This window comes from Telopea speciosissima, chromosome 8 (genome assembly GCF_018873765.1).
Source record: "Telopea speciosissima isolate NSW1024214 ecotype Mountain lineage chromosome 8, Tspe_v1, whole genome shotgun sequence".
Taxonomy (NCBI): domain Eukaryota; kingdom Viridiplantae; phylum Streptophyta; class Magnoliopsida; order Proteales; family Proteaceae; genus Telopea; species Telopea speciosissima.
Window position 1 is genome coordinate 7,566,528 of NC_057923.1, and position 24,913 is coordinate 7,591,440.

A 24,913-nucleotide genomic window follows, 5' to 3' on the forward strand; every position below is an offset into this window, starting at 1 on the left:
GTTAATGATTTCAATTAACCGCTTTAAGGTATAATGACTTAATTGGATTTTATTATGGGAGAGTTTCAATTGTACTATGTTTCAGGTCAGTCACTACACCCTATCTATATAAAAGAAACATTGTTCATTTGTTGTTATCAATTCACAATGTACATAGAAAGGGGAGTAGACAAGACTAACCAGGAGAAAAGCTAACGTTCAAGGAGATTTTCTACAAGCGATATGGATTCGGGTATAGTTCTAATCGAATATTCATTATTGTATATTGTTTGTGTTTTTCAATCCATCATATTAATTATATAATTATTTTCTCAATTGGTATCAGAGCCAATATGATTGGATTATTGAATAAAATTAAAGATTTTGTTCTTGTTAATTGTCTTTTATTCCGGTTCCGGTTCCGGTTTGGGTTTGGTCGATTATAGTTTTTCAATCCGTTAGAGTTTTTTTATTCATGATTTACATGTTGTTCTTTCTCTTATAATCTGATATGTAATAATAATAATAATAATTTAAATACGACTATTAGGTCACCGATAGCAGCAGCATGGTCTTCCCTTTTGCAAGGTCGATTATTGTTTTGGATGAATCACTAGAGTTTCAATTTCCAAATTCCAATGCTATATGTATTCATGGAGGGATGACCTCCATTAATGGAATTGCTAGAGCTTGGATTGACAAATTTGAGACTGATGGGCTTAGCAATGGAGTGCTCGAAGAGACACTAGAGAATGGATACTATTGCATACTGGGAAAGGGAAATACAAGTTGATACACATTTTAAATTTACAAAATACCTGTACATCATAAAGTATTTAGAGATGGTCTTTTGAGGAATGGGATTACTCCCGACCACCAATTAGGGTTTTAGTAATTGGTGTCGGTCTTTGTCAAATCCAATATCGATTTGGATTGGTTAGTATTGATCAGGTTTACCCTTGTTTTTCTTAAAAAAAATAGATTTGTTTTGTTTTTTTAATATATTTTTACCCTTGTTCATATTGATCCACCCATATGAGATCGGTCAAGAATCGATTTTAGTGGAGACCGATACCAATACAAATTGATGGATTTGATTCTCCGCTAGTCGTGGCGGGAGTTGAAGGGTCCAGCTTAGCAAAAACACCAAAAAAAAGGGGGTGTATGGTCATTTCATAGGGCCCACTTGAGTCCCACCTGTGAAATTATCAAAACCACCCTTGTTTTTGGGTATTTTTACTAGGCTGGACCCTCCAGCTCCCGCCACAACTGAAGGAGAGCCAAATTACAAATCAGTCTATCCGACCAATCCGATACCAATTCCTCGTACCATGCCACCAATACGGTCAGTTGATCTGCCGATCAGAAATCCTTTTGCCAGATTTGGGGAATGGTAATTAGCGATAGAAGGTACACAAGATGACTCCATATATAGAGATATTAAGCTGATAAGCTCATTTCCAATCTTCCGATAAACAAGCTGTCGGTTGGCAGCTGTTTACAAAGGGACTCAACCATAATTTGTCGTAAAGATCAGGGTAATCTTTGTGATTAAAATAATAATTTTTATCCAGAATAACTCTCTGGTGCAATCAGTTTAATCTCTGGCAGATTCTCTCTCTCCACCCCCGCTCGTGCCTGTAACCCTTAATCGTGATTCTTTTGGATCACTGGAGTTTTTATTCATTCTCGTATTTCTGTCATTTTTACGTTAACTTGGATCGCCTGGTTTCTTGCTATCTTCTTTTGTCGTGCTCTTTCTCGTTGATCTTCGAATCCAGCTCTGAAAATGTACGGATTCGAAGCTCTAACTTTCAACGTTCATAGCGGATATCTTGAAGCCATTGTCCGAGGTCATAGATCTGGCCTTCTCACAGCTGCCGATTATAACAACCTCTGCCAATGTGAAACCCTAGACGACATCAAGATGCATCTCTCCGCCACTGAGTACGGTCCATATCTGCAGAATGGTGAGTCTGTCTTGTACGATCTTTGATTTGACTTTATTTTTTGAATAAAAACATGCCTTTGCTGGGGACGAGATGAAATTCCTGTTAAGAGACTCAGAACTTGATACTGAACTCTCGTTTAATTCTTCAAGTTTTACTGTATATGATATGGGCTATTGGGAGTTCTCTAACTGAATTATGAATTATTGGATTATGGGAGTTCTCTAACAAAGTGGGAATTAGACACCTATAGGCATTTCTATCAGTTGATTCAGTTGTAGTCAATCTATTGATGTTTGCTTGCTGGTCTATCATTTTTTAACATTAAGTGGGGTTTCTAATTCTGTCCTATCTATGCAAGGATTGTAATCGTGCCAAACTGAAATTCTCTCAATGTACCTGCTGTATGAAATATACGTTTCTAGTTACCCCCTGTAGTAGTTTCTGCACTTGGAAGCGTCAGGCTGAAGTCTTATCCTTGAAATTAAAATTTTTGTCGATGGTAAATGTCACTTCTGCATTTTTTTTTCTTTGAAATATATTACCTGGCAACTCTGTTAGTTTAGAGTTTACAGTTCAATCAGATTCCTTTCATATGGTTTTCTTGACACAAATTTAATAAGGAACATCTCTCTTGCACATATTTCAGGGGCTCTTGTTTGAGAATGCTGTTAGGGATGGTATCTTTGTTTGAGCATCGGGTTTAGAAATCAAATTACACAAAAAACTCAACTAAGCCTTCTCCCAACTAAAAGGAGTTGGCTACATAAATCCTGTCTCACCATTTAACTTTTGCTTTGTTTTTTTTTCTTCTTCTTGTGGGGGTGGTGGAGTGCCAAAGAGAGAAGGGAAGACGCCTAAGATGGAGCTCAAAGTTGTAGGGTGAAAGAGAGTCATGCCACACTCCCCTTGAGCAACAACCCAATATCAACTTTTGATTTCATCAAATCCGTCCCTTTCGTTGGGTACATGCAATTATATAAAGGAAGAAAAAAACAAAGACTAATCAAACTCTAAAACGGAAACTAACTTGCATCCAAACTCTCTCTCTCTCTCTCTATATATATATATCTCCTATTCTTACGTGGCCCATCCAAAACAAAAGGCATAAAGACTAACTAAACTACTACCGACCCTTATTAGACTAAAAACCCGGATTGGGTGATGCAGAATTATCACCAAACTTGGCTTCTTTGTTTAGGAATAAGTCTAGGGTTGGGTTATATACATGTTGGGCCTGTGATCCCACGGGTTTTCTATGTAATAGGCCACTTTTATGGGCCTAAAATATGGGTAATTAGGTTGCATACGGGATTAGTTGTTTTAGTTCCATACTTATATTTATTTTAGTGTTTTTGTTTATAAATTGAATTGGTTCAACCAATGGTTCAATTTAAGTGATTTTAGTAGTTTTCTTTTAAGTATTTAGTGGGGTTGGATTAGGACTCTAGTTTGAGTCTATTTTAGTTTCCTAGTCAGTTTAAGTTACCTAATATGTTAAGGATTTGATTAGGCCTTCCCTTTTTAGTGTAGGAATCTATTTTTGAGTCTTTTATATAAGGTTGTAAGGGGGCAAAGTATTGTACACGAATTTTGATATTAATGAAAAGCTTTTGCTGCTCTTCTTCTCCATTTAAGATTTTTATCTTGTGTTTGATTAAGGTTGGTTGGATCGATGTTTGATCTGATTGACACCTTGCAGTGGGAAGCCCGGGTGGTTCGTTGCTGGGATTGGTGTTCGATCCAATTGACACCTTGCGGTGTGAAGCTTAGGTGGTTCTTTGGAAGATCTCTTCAAGTTTTAGTTAAAGATTCAATTTTTATTCAAGTTTCCCAATCAAACAAGCTGCTGCCAAGGATTCTGTGCAACAAAAGTTTGAATCATCCCAAACCCTTTCTTCTTCTAATCCTCTAAACCACCAAACCCTAAGAGCCCCCTTTTTATTTTCAATTTTCTCAATACCTAAATTTTGCCCAGACCAAACCAGCCAGCAAAATCCCTCCTTTTTTTAAATCAAACTCTCCTCTTACCATAAGGAAAACTCGATCCAAGTTGCTCCCTCATCTGACCATCATAAACCCTAAAAATCCATCTTTTCATCTTTTCGAAAACCCAAAACCCAAAACCCTAACCTTGTTGCCGATTCAAGTTTACACACTTCCAGCCATTAAAACATCTCAGGACCTTCACTGTTAGACTCCCCTACCTTGACTTGACATAACTCTAACACCAAACCCTAACCCTAATTTCACCTAAAACCCTATTTTTGGCCTACCTGATTGATGTTCATAACAGATCCTGCTTGACTGGCTCCTAATTGGATCCCTTCCAATCTAGGACTACATTAAGTGGTATCAGAGAACGGATGAACTTGGTCGAAGCTGCTACTCATATGTTGTTTCTCCCTCATCACTGCAAAATTCGAGGACGGATTTTTTCAAGCTGGAGAGAGTTGATGCAAAATCATCACCAAACTGGGCTTCTTTGCTTAAGAATAAGTCTAGGGTTGGGTCATATACATGTTGGGCCTTTGATCCCATGGGTTTTCTATGTAATAAGCCACTTTTATGGGCCTCAAATATGGGTAATTAGGTTGTATACGGGATTAGTTGTTTTAGTTAAATACTTAGTTTTATTTTGGTGTTTTTGTTCATAGATTGAATCGTTCATCCAATGGTTTAATTTAAGTGATTTTAGTAGTTTTCTTTGAAGTGTTTAGTAGCATTGGATTAGGACTCTGTTTTGAGTCTATTTCAGTTTCCTAGTCAGTTTAAGTTGCCTAATGGGTTAAGGATTGGGTTATACCTTTCGTTTTTAGTGTAGAAGTCTATTTTTGAGTTTGAGTTTGAGTTTGGGTTGCCAAACCCAACTTTGCTGGTCCGACCAGTGCAGTGCTACTGCATCAATTCTCCTCTGAAAAGAACTCGACTTCTTTGAGTTTGGATAAGGACCAAGGAGACCATCTGATTTAACACATTGGAGGAGAAAAGATACCGCTGTCTGTTGAAGCTTGATTGTTGAAAGGTTCTTAGCTTGAAGAAACTTCACTCAAGTCCACTGTGTTTAAAAGAATAATTGTTTTGATAATCACAATGACGTGCCTTTTTATCAAAGAGTCATGATTGCCCTAGGAGGATGTGACACACCTTTAAAGGTAAGAGTAGGACATCATATTGCACCGTGTCGATCAAACAACCAATAAAATATATGAGCAAACATCGATTGTTGTCCTTGAGCTGAGTATTGTTTATGACGCAACTTTGTAGGGGTTAGGATGTGGCCCTGCCTTTAAATTGAGCTTGCGAACGGTGTCTCTAGAGATGACATTGATACAACTACCACCGTCAAATTTTTTTTTTTTTTAAATGGAAAAAACAATTCTATTAATTAAAGAGAAGAAGTATGTACATAAGAGGTAGAGGGGTGATCCTCAAAAGTTTTAAAGGCAAGATGTCCTAACCCCGAACAACTGACTATATAATCATCATGACATAACTTAAAATAGGTTAAAGAGAAATTAGAAGTTGAGTCCACTAATTCAAGGTAGGTAGGTAGAAGATTCCAAGGAATATTGACATTGTGAGAAGGGTTTAAGTAGGTATGCAAGTCTTTGCTGGTGCACCAGACTTCAGTTGGTAGAACTCCTGTGTTCTTGGCTACTTTCCAGCCCTCCACTAGTCCAAAAAGCTCAGCTTCCATCTGATCGGTGTGAGAATGTGAACCTGCAGATGTTAGAACATGTTGGCCATCTATCAAAAAGCAAAAAGCCCAACCCGTTAGGCTTAGTTATGGGTCAGAAATGCCTGCGCAAATTAAAACAGGGCAGTGAATATTAAGGTTAGAAGCATACTGGGAAATATAAATTCAATAACAGAAGTTGAGTTATCAAAGGGGGGGGGGGAACTAGGTAGTAGGGAGGGAGGATGGATGTTCAAGTCACCAAGACAGATCGTAAAATAAAATGTGGATCAGCTCTGGCCGATCCATGCACCACATTGTTCCGAACAATCCAAATATAATAACAAGTAATAATAAAGACTGAAAAAAATCATTGAGAAGATTGTTTATCCAACACTCAGGAAAGGAAAAGAGAGACACACAAACGTGCTAAAGATGGGCTAGAGAGAAGCTCTGTTCTCAATCCAAGAGGGCCAGATGCCCAAACACGCTTAGTCCAGTCACATGATAGGAAAATGTGCCACATGGACTCATCACAAGAACCACCAAAAAAAAATAAAAATGTAGAATCGATCACCATTCATTTCGAGATCTCTGCTTTGACAGGCAGTCCTTCATTAAAGACACGCCAAAAGAACATTTTAAATTTCGGATGTAATTTAAGTTTCCAGAAAAAAATGCCACCATTTAGCTAGGAGGGGCTGTAATGCTTATTCGAAAGGAACTTTGCAGCCTGTTGTGTTGAAAATCTTCCAGTATTAGAAAGTGAACATCTCCATTGATCATCACAATCTGAAATTGGAATGTGAGAGTAAACAATAGAAAGTGAACTTTGCAGCCTTTCATTAATAAACACTGTTGGAAAAGAAAGTGAGAGTAAATCTAAGTTCCAGTTATGGGATGAAATAAACTGCCCAACAGAAGGACTGGAGGAAACAATATGCAAATTAGGTGGTAAAGACTTCCCAGGTATAGATGGTATCCAAGGGTCAAACCAGCAATTGGTATTGAGACCATTCCCAATTTTTCTCCAGATAATAGATTTATGGGTGGGAATCATGGAGCATAAACTGTTCCAAGTCCAAGAGTCCTTTTTCTTGAGAGTTTTAGGATCAAATATAGAGGTCCTGGGAAAATATCTGGCTTTAAGGATTGCTGCCCATGTAGTGCAATTATCATTAAGTAACCTCCAACCTAATTTCAAAATTAAAGCCTGATTATGACTTAATGATTTTCTCAGGCCTAATCCTCCAGAAGGAATTGGGGAACAGATTTTATCCCATCCTATTAGATGCAGCTTCTTATTATTATTAGATGTGCCATTCCAAAATCGAAGACAAATTGAATCAAGTGACTTACAAATTTTCTTTGGAAATAAAAAGCAAGACATTAGATATGAAGGTATCAAAGCAAGCACCATTTGTATCATAACCTTCCTACCAGAATAAGAAAGAAAACCAGATTTCCAAGTGGTGAGTTTAGATTGTACCTTCTTAGTGATGGAATCCAAGTCCTCGACTTTAGAATGAGAGGGACACAATCTTGTTCCAAGATAAATTGAATCCAAAGGCATTTATGAGATGTTTAAAATTGAACAACATTTTGTTTTTTTTAAGGGATGGGGACATTCTTACTGAAATAAATTTCTCTTTTGGAAAAATTGATTTCTTGACTGGTTATGTCAGAAAACTTAGACTGTTGTTGCATTTTGCTCTGGTATGGAAAATATAGTTAACGGATTTAGTGAGCTGACTAACAGACATAAGAGTTAAAGGTAAGTTAGGGACATGAAGAACAGATGTCAACATAGGAAGAGAGGACAAAGTAACGCAACCAGAAGCAGATACCTGAGTAGACGACCCATCAACAAGTATTACTCTAGAAGGTTGATTAATTTGCTGAAGAGAAGAAAGGACATGGGACTTTCTAGTCAAATGGGAAGTAGCACCAGAGTCAATGACCCATGGTGGAATGGAGGAAGAGGCAAGAAGTGCGCTAGTACCTGAATGAGCAATGGTAGTAGTAGATGTAGAGGCACATGTCTCAATCTGTTGAATACGCTTAAGTAAGTTTTTTAGCTTGTCGCGTAATGGAGCAATCAACGGAAAGCCTGATTGGAGTCCGAGGATGTCATAGTAGAATGGTGTTCAGATGTAGCAGTTGTAGTAGCAAACAGTGGAGAAGTCAATTCAGGTTTACCATGCTTTGCCCAACATTTATCAACAATATGATTCATCTTACCACAATGAGTGCACTGACGCATAATTGGATCTGTGTGCTGTCCTCTGCCTTGACCACCACCACAACCTCGGCCTCCTCATGAACCACGACCTCTTCCATAAAAACCAGTGCCACGGCCATGACCCCCACTATTGGAAATTGTGGGCAGAAACGCGGGTTAGAAAGAGAGAATAGAATTGCTTGTCTCATTGATAGGTAAGCCCCTCTATTTATAATAGAGGGGAAATTACAAATAGACTAAACTAGGCGATGTGGGACTAAAACCCACATAGCCGACATAAACTTAATAATATAAGAAGAATAAAACTACCCCCAAAAAGACCAGAATACCCCCACAGTATTCTGGAGTACATATTCCAACACTCCCCCTCAAGCTAGATTATACTAATAAGTAAAGAAAGAAGATCCAACTTGAACTAAAGAAAAAAAGAACTCCTAATAATGCTAACACTCCCCCTCAAGTTGGCGCATACAAGGTACTAATGCCCAACTTGAACAAAATGGGAAAAAACTAAGTTGCAGCAGAATCCAACTTGACATATGAATGCAGCTCCCAAATAAACCTTCAAGAACTTGAAAAACTAGATCTTCAAAACTTGGACAGACATGATCAGCAAACCGGGACTGGAATGTCTTCCAAAAAGGCAGCTTTCAACGATCTTCAATAGCTATCCAGTGATGAATCTCAGATTGTCATAGTGACTTAGAATCTTGAAGTGAAATAACTAGAGCAGCAAGCAGCGAAAACAAACTGAATCAGGCAGCGGAAAAAATACTGTATCAACCCAACTGAAAGTCCTCAGGTAGGCAACAACCAAATATCTTCAATACTCTTCAATACTTCAATCTCCCCCTTATGGCAAACTCAACCCAATAACGAAGGATTCTCAATGGCTGCAATAGTGGAGAAAACTGATCTTCTATGTTTTGCACCAATGTTCCTGTAAGTTCTGCGTTCTGCAATGTCTGCAAGTGTATTGTACATAATCCCCCCCTCACGTGTAGTACACGTGGACATAACAGAGATGATGTAAGAGAAAGGGCAAAAACATAATATTCCAGAATTTTCCAAAAGGTGCTAAGGGTAATGGAAAAGGAAGAAATGGCAAATTAGAGAATACCATTATCGTCCAAAGTGGTTATGGGTATATGCCTAAGGTATGGGATATGAAGGGAATTAGAATTATTGAAAGGGAACGGTGTTGGTAAAAAGGATGGCATGGCTGTAATTTGGTGGAAATCCACTTTTAAATACAATCCAAGCCAAAGGGCAAACTGGTAATAAACCAGAATTGTCAAGGGTCAATTTGGTAGTCAAATAGGGGAATGTATGAAAAAGTAATGGCAGTTCTGTAAATAACCAGAATTATGCAAGGGGCCCTTGGTAAATAAGAAAGTAATGGGTCATGTAGGGAATTAGATTTATTGGTTGGGGAATGGCAGAATTGCAATTAAATTGAAATTTATAATGGGATGGCAGAATTGTAATTATCCAGAACTCCCAAACAAAAGCAATGGGTTTGTATCGTACTAGTGGAAAGGGTAAACTAGGAAATAAAAAAAAGGAAAAAAGGACAGGAGGGAATAAGGGAGAAAGAGAGGGGTATAAAGGGAAATAAGGGTTAAATAATCAGGAAAACAGATTAGTGATAAGGAACTATTGTCCCTTACCTCTAGTCAACAGAGCCAAGACGGAACAGGTCTTCAAACTTCTTAATAGAACTCTCTCATCTGTGAGTATTTTGTTTTGAAATTTGGAAGGCAACAACCATACCCCAAGGCCTCTCAAAAGCACAAGTAACCAGTTGGAATGACGTAGAGCAGAGGAGGAGCCGAAGGGACCTGAAACCAGATCTGGTGGTAAAACAGAACCAAGTCTGAACCAGACTTTGAAAATTTTCAAAAGGAGAAGTATCTGGAGCCAAGGTTCAGGGACTAAAATCGCCAGTAGATGGGCTTCCTTCATCCCAGATTTCAGAGCCAATCGACCAAGATTAATAAATCAGCAAGGCTTTCGTTGATGCTGATCTCAGAATTTAGCAAGGAAGATGAATCGAGGGTTGTAGAAGAAGCAGAATAGCAGCAGATCGAGAAGAAGCAAAGGATCCCATGCAACCAGAAATCAATAACCATACAACCAGCGGTAACCTTCGACAAAGCCGAGAACCAACAATAAGGTTCCCAATCGAAACCAGCAGCAAATCGATACTGTCATCAGCAAATAGATAGCAGCAAAACCAAATTTATGGGTTCTTCAAAATCAAATCGAGAGCAACACCTTCAATCGACTCCAGCAAACGACAGCAACAATAGAACAATAGCTCTGAAAGAGAAATCAGAGATCTTCCTCACGACAAGAAAAGAGAAACCCAGCAAAAATAGGGCAAGTCCTAAACTCCAGCCCCTCGATCAACGGTAAATCGAGAAAAAAATTGGTTGCACCTTCAACGATAGGTTGGTTGTGGGAGGGCAGCAACTAAATCATTGGTTTAGGTTTTCCTCATTAGTGCTGCCCTCTCACAAGAAAAAAAGGCTAAAAACCAGAAGAAGGAGAAATCGAGAGTGAGAAAATAGGGAGAAGTCGATTGAAGAAAAAAAGGGATTTTCTTTCTTTCTAACCTAGATCAAACCTGCTCTGATACCATGTTGACAGAAACGCGGGTTAGAAAGAGAGAATAGAATTGCTTGTCTCATTGATAGGTAAGCCCCTCTATTTATAATAGGGGGGAAATTACAAATAGACTAAACTAGGCGATGTGGGACTAAAACCCACATAGCCGACATAAACTTAATAATATAAGAATAAAACTACCCCCAAAAAGACCAGAATACCCCCACAGTATTCTGGAGTACATATTCCAACAGAAATAAGTGGCGAAGTATAAGTAGATGAGGCCAAGTCAGATTTGGTGAATGATGGGGACACAATATATTGGATCCGACAAAATTCCTCATTCATAGATGGTATCTTTGTTGGATTGTATGGGCCAGAATACCGTGGGGGTATTCTGGACATTTTCTTCTTCTATTATGTTTCTTTTATATGTGGGTTTTAGTCCCACATCGCCTATTTGTAATTCTGTCTTATGTTTTCAATATTATAAATAGAAGAGCTTGGGGTGATTATTAATCATCCAAGCATTCAGTCCTAATTCTGATCCTCTCTACATGGTATCAGAGCAGGTTGTGAATTAGGACTCCACCTCTCCCATTCTCGATCTCCTCTCCTTTCTCAACCACACTCCTCTTCTTTGTTTTGTGCTTTGTTCTTCCATAGGGCAGCACTGATGAGGTGATCCATAGATCCAGTTGCTGCCCTCTATCACCTCATTACATGATATCAGATTCTGATCGATAGGTGATTGTTCATTGTTGCGAAATTTGAAGACTTCAAGTTTTTATTGGACTGATTCCATCTACACTACTAGGGATCTGTTCGCCTTATTGAAGCTAAAGAACTGCAGCAGAATTGGTCTACAAGCTTCTACCTCCAGTTGAAGACCCCTCAAAATCGATATTTCTTCTCAATTTCAGGGTTTTTCAAAACCCTGACAATAGTCGATCTTGAGGTTCCACCTATTAGTTGCTGCTGATTTTTTGAGGAGTGATTCTCCCCTACTCTAGCCACACTCGACTGCAATTTCAGCTTCATGCAATCAATATTTGGGGCCATTCTCCCCTTATCGATTTCAGCGCTAACAAGGTTTTTTTCAAAAACCCTGACCATATCGATTTGGGGGATTTACTGGTCTGCTGCTACTGTTTTTTGAAGGGTTATTTCTTCATCTTCAAAGGCTTCTCTTCTCTGATTTCTAGGGTTTATATTGGCCTCGGTATTGGTATTGGGTTTCTTACTACAACAGCCCTTTTCTGAGCTTTGGGTTCTTCTTTGCTGCAATTATGGGGGACTCTGCCAATTCGACTGCTACCTCTGTTGGTAATGACCAAAGCAAATCTGTTTATCATACCTTTCCCCCTAATCCAATAAAACTAGATGGTTCCAATGACCTGCTTTGGTCTAGGTTTGCTTCCTTTGCCATTACTGGTCGTGGCCTTACAGGCCATATTAATGGCAACAGTGTTATGCCAACTGCAACTGGTCCTGCTCAAGACAGATGGCTGGCCAACAATGGGATGCTCATGTCAGACCTCATTGGTTCTATGACTTCAAATTTGCAACATAATTTTCTTCTCCTTGATACAACCTCTCAGATTTGGGCTGCTTGCAAGGAAACTTATGGACAGCTTGGCAATGATGCCCAGGTATATGAACTCAGGAAAAAGATCCTCCACACTACTCAGGGAGAACTTTCAGTTTCCAAATACTATGCTACTCTATGCAGTCTGTGGCAACAATTGGACCACTTCTCTGATTTCCACCCTACTACAGTTGCTGACATTGCTTCATATAAAAAGCATGTCGATAAGATCAGGGTGTATGATTTTTTGGCTAGTTTGAATGTGGAATATGATCAGATTCGTGTTCAAGTATTGGGCCATACGCCTTTTCCCACACTTGAACAATCATATGCCTTGGTGTCCTCTGAGGAAAACCGTAGGGCTGCCATGCTACACCCACCTATTACTGACAGATTAGCCCTTAAGGCTATTGCCCCGGCTACTCTTGTACCTATTGGCACTGTTTCTCTTGGTGATTCTGCTACAGGGACTGTTGTTTGTGAGCACTGTCACAAACCCTACCACACCAAAGAGAAGTGTTGGAAACTTCATGGGAAACCAGCTGTCTTTGAAGCTAAAAGGGCTGCCAAGATAAAGACAAAGACAAAGACTAAGGCTCATCAGACTGAGACTATTACTACAGCCCCCACTACTGACACTGGTCTATCCCATGATGATCTACAGGCATTCCTACGTGTGCTACGGTCTTCCACTGCTGCTGCCTCTACTACATCAGCTACTGCCAACTCTTCTGCTCTAGGTTCATACTTTGCCCGGTCAGGTATTCCATTTGGAGGTCACTGTGTTTCTGTAGATTCCCATCCTTGGATCATAGATTCTGGAGCTATAGATCACATGACCGGTTCCTCTAGTCTGTTCCACAGATATTCTCCCACTTCTGGGACAGACAAGCTCAAAGTGGCTGATGGTTCCCTTTCTTCCATATTTGAAAAGGAATCATCAACTGCACTTTCTCCCTTCCTTTGTCTTCTGTTTTACACATTCCTAATTTTACTACTAACTTTCTTTCAATTAGTAATATTACTCGTGATCGTAACTGTAAAGTCACTTTTTTTCCTTCTCATTGTGTTTTTCAGAATCTGGAATCTGGGAAGACGATTGGATTGGATAAAGTGCACGGTGGATTGTACCTGCTTGATGATGGTCCTTTCTCTCCACCAGCATTACCTTCTCTGCTACACCAGAGCTCCTTGGTCTCTTCTGAACTTTACCAGTGGCACTCTAGATTAGGTCACCCCCCCCCCCAAATTAGGAATTTTAGCACATTTATTTCCTAGTTTGGTCACCCAATGTACTAAGGATGACTTTTTTTTGTGAGGTTTGTGTTTTGGCCAAACAGGTACGTTCCAATTATCCCCTTTCAAATAAAAGGAGTTCTTCTTGTTTACAATCTTTTTCGCCAATCAATAGTTGGCTTTTCATTGGTTAGTAGTCTGAATTCATCCCAAATAAGAATTTTGCAACCAAGAACTCTGCATATTGAGATTTAAGAACTTCAATAACTGTGGAGAGAGGTTGATATACATTGAGTTCTTCCCACATGCCTTTTAATGATCCATAGTAGTCACTCATACAGAGGTCATTCTGCTTGAAGGAGAACTTCTTTTTTTATAACTCATATACCATGGCCGTGTTCTTATACTGAGAATAAGTTTATTTGAGGTCATCCCAGACACCTTTAGCTGTTTTATGAAACATCACATTGGAAACCACAAACAACTCTATACTATTCCACAACCAACAAAGTACTGTGGCATTCTCAGATAGCCACTCCGGATATTCAATAACAGTCGTAGCAGGGGCCGGTTGGTCAGATAATCCATTTTGCGCCTGGTAGTGATATATGTGCTAACAGCTTGAGCTCACATTTAATAGTTGGATGCACCTTTGAGTTTGATAGAGGTGATTTGGACATTAAAGGAGTCCACATGGAGTTTGGAATAACCCATGGCGGATACCCTAGCGGCTTAATAACCACCAGCAATATACATTGGCATTTGGCAATAACAGAAATTGAAGAAACCAGATGCAACAACCCCTGATCAATAACCAGCAGTCAATCAATAGGAATATACCAAATAACAGAACTTGAAGCAACCAGCGACCGAACAATAATAGGGCCAGCAGGAAGGGACTCAGCAGTAGTATAACTAGATGCAGCCACAATCGAATAACCAGTAGTAATATGTATTTACAAATCTCAGCAGCAGCAATAAACAACCTGATCGAAAGATCAGAGGCATCAGCAGCGTAAAAAAGTAAGATAACAGAGAAAATAACCAGAATAATGGGACATTTCAGATATCACGAGATCATATGACCTGATCTAGTCAAAGCTCTGATCGAGGTTAGTTTATGGGTGACCTTTAAGTCCCCAAAATAGTGATCTGATCTGAAGGTTAGATCTAGAAAATCTGGACATTGAAGTAAGTCCAGAATATCAGGTAAAACAGGGTACCGCCAGCCTGTTTGTGAATGTAAATTACTTCATTGCAGAGGGTTCGCCCAGCTGTGCATATCAAGGTTGAAGGGAACAATCAGAGAGGGCATCCATGCCCTAAAATATGAAGATGAATCTATGGTCAGATCAGGAGTAATTGCCAGAGTATCGCTGCCTTAGGTGTCCAAAACTGGTTGTTGGTAGATAGATCTCTTCATGGAGGATCAGATGTCTTCAAGGAGGCCCTAAGGCATGTGCATATAATCAAAACCAAGGCCTCATATAGGCAGCGTAGGTGCTGCAACCAGAAAAAAAAAAATCTTAATAAACTATCAAACCAGAAGTTGAATTTTGAAAGACTGATTTAAGAATGCTTTGATACCATGTAGCTGAAGAGAATATGTAAACCACTTCTCCAATGTTAAGAGAGAGAATGAAAAAGGTGAAGACAGAAGACATGATAGGGAGAAGAACTATGGAACACGATAGGACAAAACTATTCCTATTGTGGACCAGCAGAGAACTTTATAATATGTCTGAGAAGTAGACTCTTAGCAGGAAACCACTAAGAGTCGGTCCTAGTCTAATTACATGATACAACTTAAACTAAACTAGATAAAGTAAACCACCAAAAGATAAGACACCCATAAACTACCACTAATACCTAACACTCTCACACCACGATAGGGGGACTCCCTCTTATCGTGTTTACACATTTAACATATCTGATCTCTTATTTTGGCTGCTTTATGCTTCTTATGCCATATAATACTCTGAGATTTTTCTTAGAACCTGTTACCTATGTTGTGTGGATTCGTGTATGGTATGTGTCAAGGAGTTGGATCTACCTGTCCCGATAACTTAGAATACCCTAGGGAATGTGTCAGAAAATGGTTATGTGTTCCTCTTCTTCTTCAGAATCATGTTCCAATTGTCCAAATGTCTGACTTATGGTTACTTTTTGGACAATTATCCCATAACCATACTGATGCGATTTTTTTTTGGCACGGCCACTGTGGGGGTTACATGAAGTGTCCAGGACTCCAGATAACAGATACTTTTTACATTTGGACAGATGCTGTTTATGCTTATTGACTTCTTTAAACCCTTCTTGCAGAGCCTTCACCACTGCATACAACTACTATTGTGGAGAAATGCACTCTTAAATTGGTTGATGAGTACAAGCACATGTTGTGCCAAGCCACTGAGCCACTTTCAACCTTCCTGGAATATATCACGTACGTGTTGACCTAATTACCGTCTCTCTTGGGGTGGGGTTGGGGGGGGGGGGGGGCGGTGGTTAAGTCTTTTTTAATATCTAGTTTTGATCATTTAATTGTTAAATATTTTATAAGTTGGGGGAGATTTGTGCTGAACTTTGATATGTCGGATGAATTTAAGTTTTTGTGGTTCCCTGCAGGTATGGTCACATGATTGACAATGTTGTCCTTATTGTTACTGGTACCTTGCATGAGAGAGACGTTCAGGAACTATTAGAGAAATGCCATCCTTTGGGTATGTTTGATAGGTAATGTCACCATCCTGCAGTTTGCTGACTTGTGAGGCTTCGACATTTCATATGAGTATTTTGCCTTAACACGTTTTCCTTCTCAGTATTGCTACACTTGCAGTTGCTCAGAATATGCGCGAGCTTTACAGATTGGTGCTTGTTGACACACCATTGGCTCCATACTTCTCTGAATGCATTACATCTGAGGTGCTGTCATTATCAACTGCCTTCTTTTCTAGCGTCTGCATTTTTTGTATGGCAGATTGCCCTTTTGATTGTGATCAAAGAAAAAATGCTTCATACTTTTTATCGATGAAAAGAAAAATACAAAATCTTCGTTCAACTGCCCTGTTCTTTCACCAGAAATTTAGAATCTCGCATCTTTTAAAGGATGACACTATTGCTAATTGGTTCTGTAGTATAGGCAGATTATTTGCACATTTTTGTTTGCTGTACTATTCAGAAAGTAAAAGATTTTGAATTGTAGCCATCCTATCAAATTTACTTCACAATTTTTGCTTGTCATTTGCTATCATGACTACAATCATCAAATGTTTGGAATCTGCCATTGCACATTTGGAATGAATGCCATGCTTATTTTTCTATTTTGTTTTGGGAGAGGACTTGATTACTTTGACAACCTTAACAAATACTCTATTTTTTATTTGTTATGTTTCCTGATAATTCGTTTGTGCTTTCTTAGGACTTGGATGACATGAATATTGAAATTATGAGGAACACACTTTACAAGGCATATCTTGAGGACTTCTACAGGTTTTGTCAAGTGAGTGTTAAATTGTTTATTCATTCATTCATTCTTTCTCTCTCTCTTAATTTAACATAATATTTTCCACAGAAACTTGGAGGTGCTACTGCTGAGATCATGTCCGACCTCCTAGCTTTTGAAGCTGACCGACGAGCTGTCAATATTACAATCAACAGGTAATATCATTATGTACTACATTGTTTTTTTGGTTAGTTTTATGTTCTTGTTCTCTTGCTAGTTGTCTCAGTGGGTTTGGATAACTCCTTGTGTGGGAAAATTCTTTCTTGTCACTCTATGAGGTTTTATACTTTGTGCAGTATCGGCACTGAGCTGACACGAGATGACCGCAGGAAGCTTTACTCTAGCTTTGGTCTACTGTATGCATTTCTTCTAGTTCCCTATTTAACTGTGGAATTGCTTCTTCTTTTCTTTCTTTCTTTCTTTTTTTTTTCTTTTCTTAAAACACCTTTCTGATGATGGTAGTTTTGTGTTACAGCTACCCCTATGGCCATGAGGAACTTGCTGTATGTGAGGACATTGACCAGGTAAGTTTCTTTAATAAACTTGGAAACGTTGTTTATTCTGTGTTTGGGATCTTGTGAGAGATATACTACTGCTTGATGAAATCAAGTGTTTGCAATGATGGTTACTTTCTTAAGTTTGACTGGATTTAATGCCTGTCATTCAGCATTCCACTTCATGTCATTCTGACCAACTGTGAATGGTTGAACTGCAATTTAAAGGAGAAACAGAAGAAATGGTTACATTTTTAATGTGTATTTGTTAATGATTCTAGGAAGGCCAAATGGTGAGGAGAGATGGTGGTGGTCTTAACAGCTTGCTCTTTGATTTTCTTCTTTCGAGAGCGTACAAAAACCTTCGGAGGAGAAAGAAGTGGTGCCTGCTCCCCCTGAACCGTGGGCTGAGGTGGAGGTTGTTCCCCCTGTACCATGGGCTGCTGCTCCTGCCCGGTCACACCATTTGCAATCTCTATATCATCTTCCTTCATGGGCAGCTCCATTGGGGTAATCATGAAAGGTACCTCTTCACTTGAAGTACCAAACTCCCCCTGAAGAGGTGTAGTAGAAGAGTAATAGGGAACCATTTCTTGAAAGACCACGTCCATGGTAACAAACATCTTGCGCGAAGGAGGGTGATAACATTTGTAACCTTTCTGAGTGGCAAAGTAACCCTAGAAAATGCATCGAAGTCCCCTGGGATCAAGCTTGCCTTGCACATGATGATTTCATGCAAAAGCCACACAACCAAACACCTTGGGAGGGACTATAAAAGTATAGGAACCCTTGAGAAGATCCAGAGGGCAACGACCATCTAACATACGAGAGGGCAGCCGATTAATCAAATATGCAGCCAAGAGAACAGTATCACCCCAAAAACATGGAGGTACAGACATGGCAAACATCAGAGAGCGAGCTACCTCCAAAAGATGGCGATTCTTACGTTCAGCAACCCCATTCTGAGCCAGCCGGTCAACGTAGCTGGTCTGGTGTATAATTCCATGATATCAGAGATGGGATTGGAGATCACCAACCATATATTCTCGCCCATTATCTGTGGGGAAAATTTTAATCCTGGCATCGAACTGGGTTTGCATCATCTTATGAAAGGACTTAAAACAGTGAGAGACATCACTCTTATGATGAAGCAAGTAGATCCAAGTTGTGTGACTAAAGCAGCCAATAAAGGTAGCAAACCAACGAAAACCAGAAATAGACATACATTGGGCAAGGCCCCACACATCAGAATGAACCACAGTAGAAGGAATTAAGCTTCTATTATTAGAAATAGGATAAGTATGTCTAGTCTGCTTTGCCAAAGTGTAAGCATCACAAATAAAACCATTCGGATTACATTGTTTTAATAAAGATGGAAAAAACTTAAATAAAGTCCCTAAAGAGGGATGACCCAACCGGCGATGCCACTTGTGAAGATCGGACGAAGCAAGTTTAGAGGCCCCAGGAAGAGAAGCAACAGTTGACAATGTTGAAGAAGAGCCCTCATGCAAATATAGACCACCATCCATCCTACCATTGCCAATCATATTGCCCGGTGTCAAGTCCTGAAAAACACAGTGGGATGGAAAGAAAGTTACCTTACAGTTTAAATCCCTAGTGAGGCTACTAATAGATAACAGATTAGTAGAAAAATTAGGGACATGTAAAACAGAGGAAAGAGAAATAATAGAGGAACATTTAATGGACCCTTTTCCTCAAACAGAGGAGAGGGATCCATTAGCCACACGAACCCTACTGTTACATGACAACAGAAAATAGTGGGAAAAAAGAGAAGGTGATCCAGTCATATGATAGATGGCCCTCCGAGTCGATTATCCAGGGAAGGGAATCAGCTGAGGAACAATGGCCACCAAAAGAAATACCTGAGGAAGGATAAGAGGAGGTATGTGAATGTGACTGAGGGAGAATACTAGTAGAAGCAGCACTGGCACTAGGAGAGGTCACTGAAGAAGACATCTCAATCCTGGTCATCAAACGATGGAGGTGATGAGCTCATCAGAAGAGAGAGGTGCATCCCTGGATGTTTCATCAGTAGTAGTGTGATGGGCAGCAGCACTATTCGGACGACCCTGGCCACGACCATGAGAAGGAGGAGGCCGGCCATGAAGCTTCCAACAAAGATCCTTGGTATGGCGCTCCTTCCCACAATAATCACACTTCATAGGAGCCTTCTCCGAAGAGGAACCATCATTCCCACGGGCAGGATTTCCTTGGGTAGATATCCCACGGGAAGGAGTGCTAGGGCTGGTGTAAAGGGCAGATCTCTCTATCGGCACTGAGTGAACCATAGCATTACGACGACTATCTTGAAGCTACCAGAGCATAGGCCTGCTCGAGGGTAGGAAAGGGATCGCGATTGAGAATGTGTGCCTGGATTTTATCAAACTCCAGATTTAAACCTGCCAGAAAGTCATAAACGTGGAATTTATCTTCCCACTTGCGAAAGGCAACAATGTCAGTATCACAGGTTGCAGTAAACCTCCCATAAAAATCCAAAGTTTGTCAAAGACCACACAGAGTTTTGTAATTTTTGGAGAGAGAGAGATCCTTCTATTGTAGATTGTGAATTTTGCGCCTGAGTTCATAGCATTGTGCATCATTGCCAACTTGGGAATAGACATCCTTGGCAGCCTATTCAAGAAGGAGATATCTCTGGGCAATTGTAGGATCAATAGATTGAAGAAGGTAGGACATTACCAAGCATTCATTGGTCTCCCATAATTCCATTTAACCTGAGCAGGGCCAGCAACAGTAGGCTTCACAGAGGCTCCAGTAAGATGGCCAGAAAGACAACAGGAACTCACGGCAAGAGAGCAGGATCTCGACCACATCAAGTAATTACTGCCATCAAGTTTGACAGAATTTGAAGGGAACGAAGGACAGTCACGTTCATGTGGCAGCTGGACTACTCCTTCCTGTCCGGTAGATGCAGTCAACTCATCCGACATGGCTGCTGATTGCTAGGAAAAATTGGAAAACACTTACCACATAAAATCTTTAAAAATGAGAAGAAGATTTAGTTCATGGGAAGGAAGAAAAAATCCCTTGGTGGGAGAAACAATTCACCACAAAGGGAGAAAGGGAAGAACCAAGGCGGAGAGGAGAAAAAAACTCCCACGGCCTAAGAGAAGGCGGAAGAGGTGTGGTGGTTGGCGGCGGTGAGAAAACCGAGAGAGAGAGGCGGAGGTGGAGGTGGTAGTGCTGGAGCAGAGAGAGGGAGAGGTGAGAGGTAGTGGTAGGTTTAGGGTTTCATGGAATGGAGGGCACAAATCCCAAAGATGATTCTTCTCCTAGCTCTGATACCATGTTGGAATATTTGGGAAATTGAACTTATATGTCAATAAGACACAATCTCTCTCTTATTTATAATCAATGATAGAAAGTACAAGTTACAATTATACCCTTAGGGCAACACAAGCTAAACCCTACTGGAAAATTATACCCTTGTACCCAAATTACAACAGTGATTTAAATCAGATGGTTTTTGTTCTATATTCAACACAGATGAATTTCAACATTTTTCAGCATGAAAACTCCATCTAAATAATTGTGAATTCATATGGCTTACATCAAATTTTAGAGAGAGTGTATTTTCTTCTTTTTGTTTTATTTTAGGTAAGAAATTGAAATATAAATGAGTCACTGAAACCAGGATGGTGTTTCTATCTTGGTAACCTGAAACTAGACAGAATAGAAGCATTAGCTACCAAATATTACTAAGATATTCTGTTCATAGAGGGATGAAAAAACTACTGGTTGAATAACTATAACTGTAATATCAGCCTACACCTTCAGAAGAAGGACGATTGTATTTATGGTTTTGTAGGAGTTAGCACTGAGCGCTAATTGTGATGCAGTAGACAAGTTCCAGCTCAAGTATCAATGCAGGAAGAAGAGTACCAGGCCAGAATAGCCTGTGGTTCCAGATTGGCTCAGTTTTCCAGTTCTTTTTCTGGCATGCAGTTTCAGTTTCTGGTTCTCCTTGGAACCAGAAACATGGAACTTGTTTTGGGAATCTTATTCTCTTATTTTGTTTATTATTAATTTGTTCTAATCAGGCTGGAATAGAATTTTTAAGTTCCAGTCTTGTTTTGAGTCAGTTTCGTTTTATTTGTCAGAGTCCTATCTGCAGTAGGAAAGCATTTCCCAGACTGTTTTGGTTTTCCTTTTCTGATCAGGATTGCGTTTAGCCTTTTCTTTGGTTCTGTTTGAGTCAGCTTTACACAAAGCTATATGTAAGTGCAAGGGACTAGGCCTTTCCCACAATTTTCATGATTGAATAGAAGCTTTCTGCTCTGGTTCTGTAGATTTCAGACTCAGTGCTCTGTGGATTCAGGGGTGAAGGCCTGGTGGATTCCAAGTTAGGTTTGGTGGAGACTCCAAGCCTGCAATCAGGTGGATTCCTAATTGGTATCTTCTCTCCTATCTCTATTCTTCTCCATCGAAATCAAGTGAGAAATTCTGAATCTTTATACCCTAATTTGATATTCTGCTTAAATCTCTCAAATTTCAGGTTTGTTCTTAATCTAGGATCTGATTATTAAGTTGTTCATCAAACATTCACTGGGATACTGCCCATTGCTTTGCTTTTCTATTCTTAAGTTTCAAATCTGTTCTAGATTTCAAACTCCAGATCAGTAAAGATGCCTAGCTCTATTCCATTTGTTCAAATTCTGATTTTTGACACTGAATCATTCTTTTTCTGAATCTGATTTCTGTTTGCCGATTATTCATTATGTGGATCAATATGTGTTTACTGTTCAGAACCCTAAAATATGCCAATCGATTTTATTGTTTTTGAGTTTCTTATGAAGAATCCTAGTTCCAGTTGGATTCTTCAATATCTTGGGATCTAGCCATTGGATTTGAATCCAATTTTGCTGAGTTATTCCCTTGAGAAACAGACCACATGACCAGAATTTCAAGATCTTTTGATCTGTTTTGGTTACGTATTTTCTCCTAAATCTGGTTTGGTTTCTAAAATGCGATTCTGGATTTTTCTGGGTGGTCTAAACCCGAATCTGTTGTGTAGGAAAGCCATTATAATTAATAATTATTACTGTAATATCAGCCTATTAACCAATGACCCCAATTCATGAATGAAAACAATCTTGATTTGTTAGATACATAGATGGGTCACCCACCTCTCCCCGCCCCCAACTCAAAAAATAGTGTGTTTATTGTTTCTGGCTCATTTCTTTGTGGGCTTCTGTTGTAGGTTCGTGCTGTCATGGAGAAATACCCCCCTTATCAGTCTATATTTGCTAAAATGTCTTATGGGGAGAGCCAGATGCTAGATAAGGCCTTCTATGAGGAAGAGGTGAAAAGGCTCTGCTTAGCATTTGAACAACAGGTAATAGTTCAGACATCAACCATCCAATTTCGTTCCTTGTTTTGAAGTGCAGATGTATGCTTTGCTGTAAAGCAATTTAAGGGGTGAAGACATTAAGCAAGGTTTTAGGACTACCAGATTCATGCGTCCTATATCTTATAGTTTTCAATTCTAAATAAAATTTGATTAAAAGAGAAATAGTTGTCGAATATTCGTGGGACTCCACATGTATGTGTGCATATGGGGTTTAGAAGCATGATTGATAAATGGTTCCTTCCCTTTTTCTACTGATCATTGCTATGGAGACTGTCCTCTTCTAGGGATGGCCTACCAAACACACTGCATTCAGGATGAGGGTAACCCTGTCAAAGCCCCAGGGTTGCCCTGATCCTGAATGCAGCAGTTCATGGGGCTGTCAAATAATAAGGGCAATCTCTGTTGCATTTTCTTGTTTATTATATCCAAGACACTGTTACTAGACTTTTAAGGTCTTATTTCTCATAATGAGAAAATATGATCAATGAAGTATTGGTGTAAGCAATTTTTTTTTTTAAATGAAAATTTAGGTGGGGGGTGGGGTTGGGGGGGGAGGAAGAAACTGAGTCTCACATAACCAACAGGAACCCTTTTCTATACTAATATATGAGGCCCACACCTTGGTATAGTATGTGGACTCTCTTTGAGGTGTGAGCCTGGGGGGTGGGGGGCAACTGAGTCTCATATAACCAACAGGAACCCTTTTCTATGCTAATATATGAGGCCCACACCTTGGTATAGTATGTGGACTTTCTTTGAGGTGTGAGCCTGCAAGGTTATGACCACAGGTATTTTCCCGAAGCCCCATTGGAGGTCTGTCTTGTTATTTTAGTCACGTGTCTTTCAAAATAACAGAACACCACTTCAGAGTTTGTGAACTTGAAACTCCTAGGGTTGTTGAACAGTTTACATCACTGAATTAATGTGTCTGTTATCTTTCTATAAAATAAAGAAACCTAATGAAAAGGGTTAAATAGAACGGGCTTTCAATGCAAATAAGAAGTTTGTTGACTTCATATACTAAGTAATTCTTAATTATGATTGGAAGTTTGTTTTATTTTCAATATGCAGTTCCACTATGCTGTTTTCTTTGCGTACATGAGGTTGCGGGAGCAGGAGATCAGGAATCTGATGTGGATCTCTGAATGTGTGGCTCAAAACCAGAAGTCTAGAGTTCACGACAGCGTTGTGTTCATATTTTAGTTGCTTTACAGCCCTTAAGGATAATAACTTGGCATGTTTCATATTTTTGTATACATCTTTCCTACTGTCTCTCATTCTCTGTTGAAAATTGTAAGTTGCAGATGTTGGTGCTACTGCTGCCCCCTGTGATTCTCAATCAATTTCAGAGGTTAATAATAATAATTAGGGGAAAAGAAGGCTGTGTGGCGCTTGTGCCCATGCCCAGACGCAGGAAGCGCAAAATGACCGCCCTGCCCCTTATGAATGAAAAATTCCACTGGATGCCCCCGTGCGCTCTCATTGGCCCCAGCACTGGTGCAGGGACCACGCAACAATACCCTTCCCTAATAATTATATGTACACAAAAGTTGCATTATTTTAGGGGTAAAAAATTCATTGGAAGTAATATATTTTGTTCAGAGTTTCTTTTGAATATGGATCATGGTGTGTTAATGAATTTCTTGTCTTCGTAATTTGAAGAAAATAGAATGAAGACATGTATAGGGTGTGTTATAGATGTCCCAAGCTTCCTTTCAACCGTTTCTGTAATTGGGAGGTTCAGTTTAAGTTGGTTAGCTTTCAACCATTGGATTATTTTATGTTATCTACTAGTGGTCAACCACTCCTTGTCACTGATGGCAGTTATGATCCTCACACAAAAGAGGCAGGTTGTGCGGCAATTATTGTGCTTAACAATCAATGTGTTTCAGCTATTATGAATCATGGCTATGCAGGAAGCCCACAAGAGGAAGAGACCATGGGACTTGAGTAGGGGCTTGAATGCTTGATGGAGCAATGCAGATGGAAAGCAAGCACATAGAGATTTTGGACAGATTCATAGGAGATAATGGAATGGCAAGCACATAAGATTTGGACAGATTCGTAGGAGATGGTGGAATGGTTGACGGAGTAGAAAGATATTAGGCGTCTTATATGATATAAGCACTTTGCTTTCGAGACTCAAACATCCATAATAAGGCCTTGTTAGGCAAGCTGGCGTGGCGCCTTTGGAAAGAGCCATCTACCCTATGGGCTACCTTCTTGAAGCAAATATACTTCCCCA

At 39.6% G+C, this 24,913-nt stretch overlaps 1 protein-coding gene across 1 annotated transcript; it reads left to right on the forward strand.

Moving 5' to 3' along the window:
* Positions 1-1,707: 1,707 nt before the first annotated feature.
* LOC122671350 (V-type proton ATPase subunit d2) lies at positions 1,708-24,036 on the forward strand. Its single transcript, XM_043868510.1, has 10 exons — positions 1,708-1,949; positions 15,606-15,726; positions 15,909-16,016; positions 16,103-16,205; positions 16,702-16,782; positions 16,855-16,940; positions 17,082-17,141; positions 17,261-17,309; positions 22,519-22,653; positions 23,740-24,036. Exons 1-10 carry the CDS (start codon positions 1,769-1,771, stop codon positions 23,869-23,871), a joined length of 1,056 nt encoding a protein of 351 aa, XP_043724445.1. The 5' UTR covers positions 1,708-1,768; the 3' UTR covers positions 23,872-24,036.
* Positions 24,037-24,913: the final 877 nt, after the last annotated feature.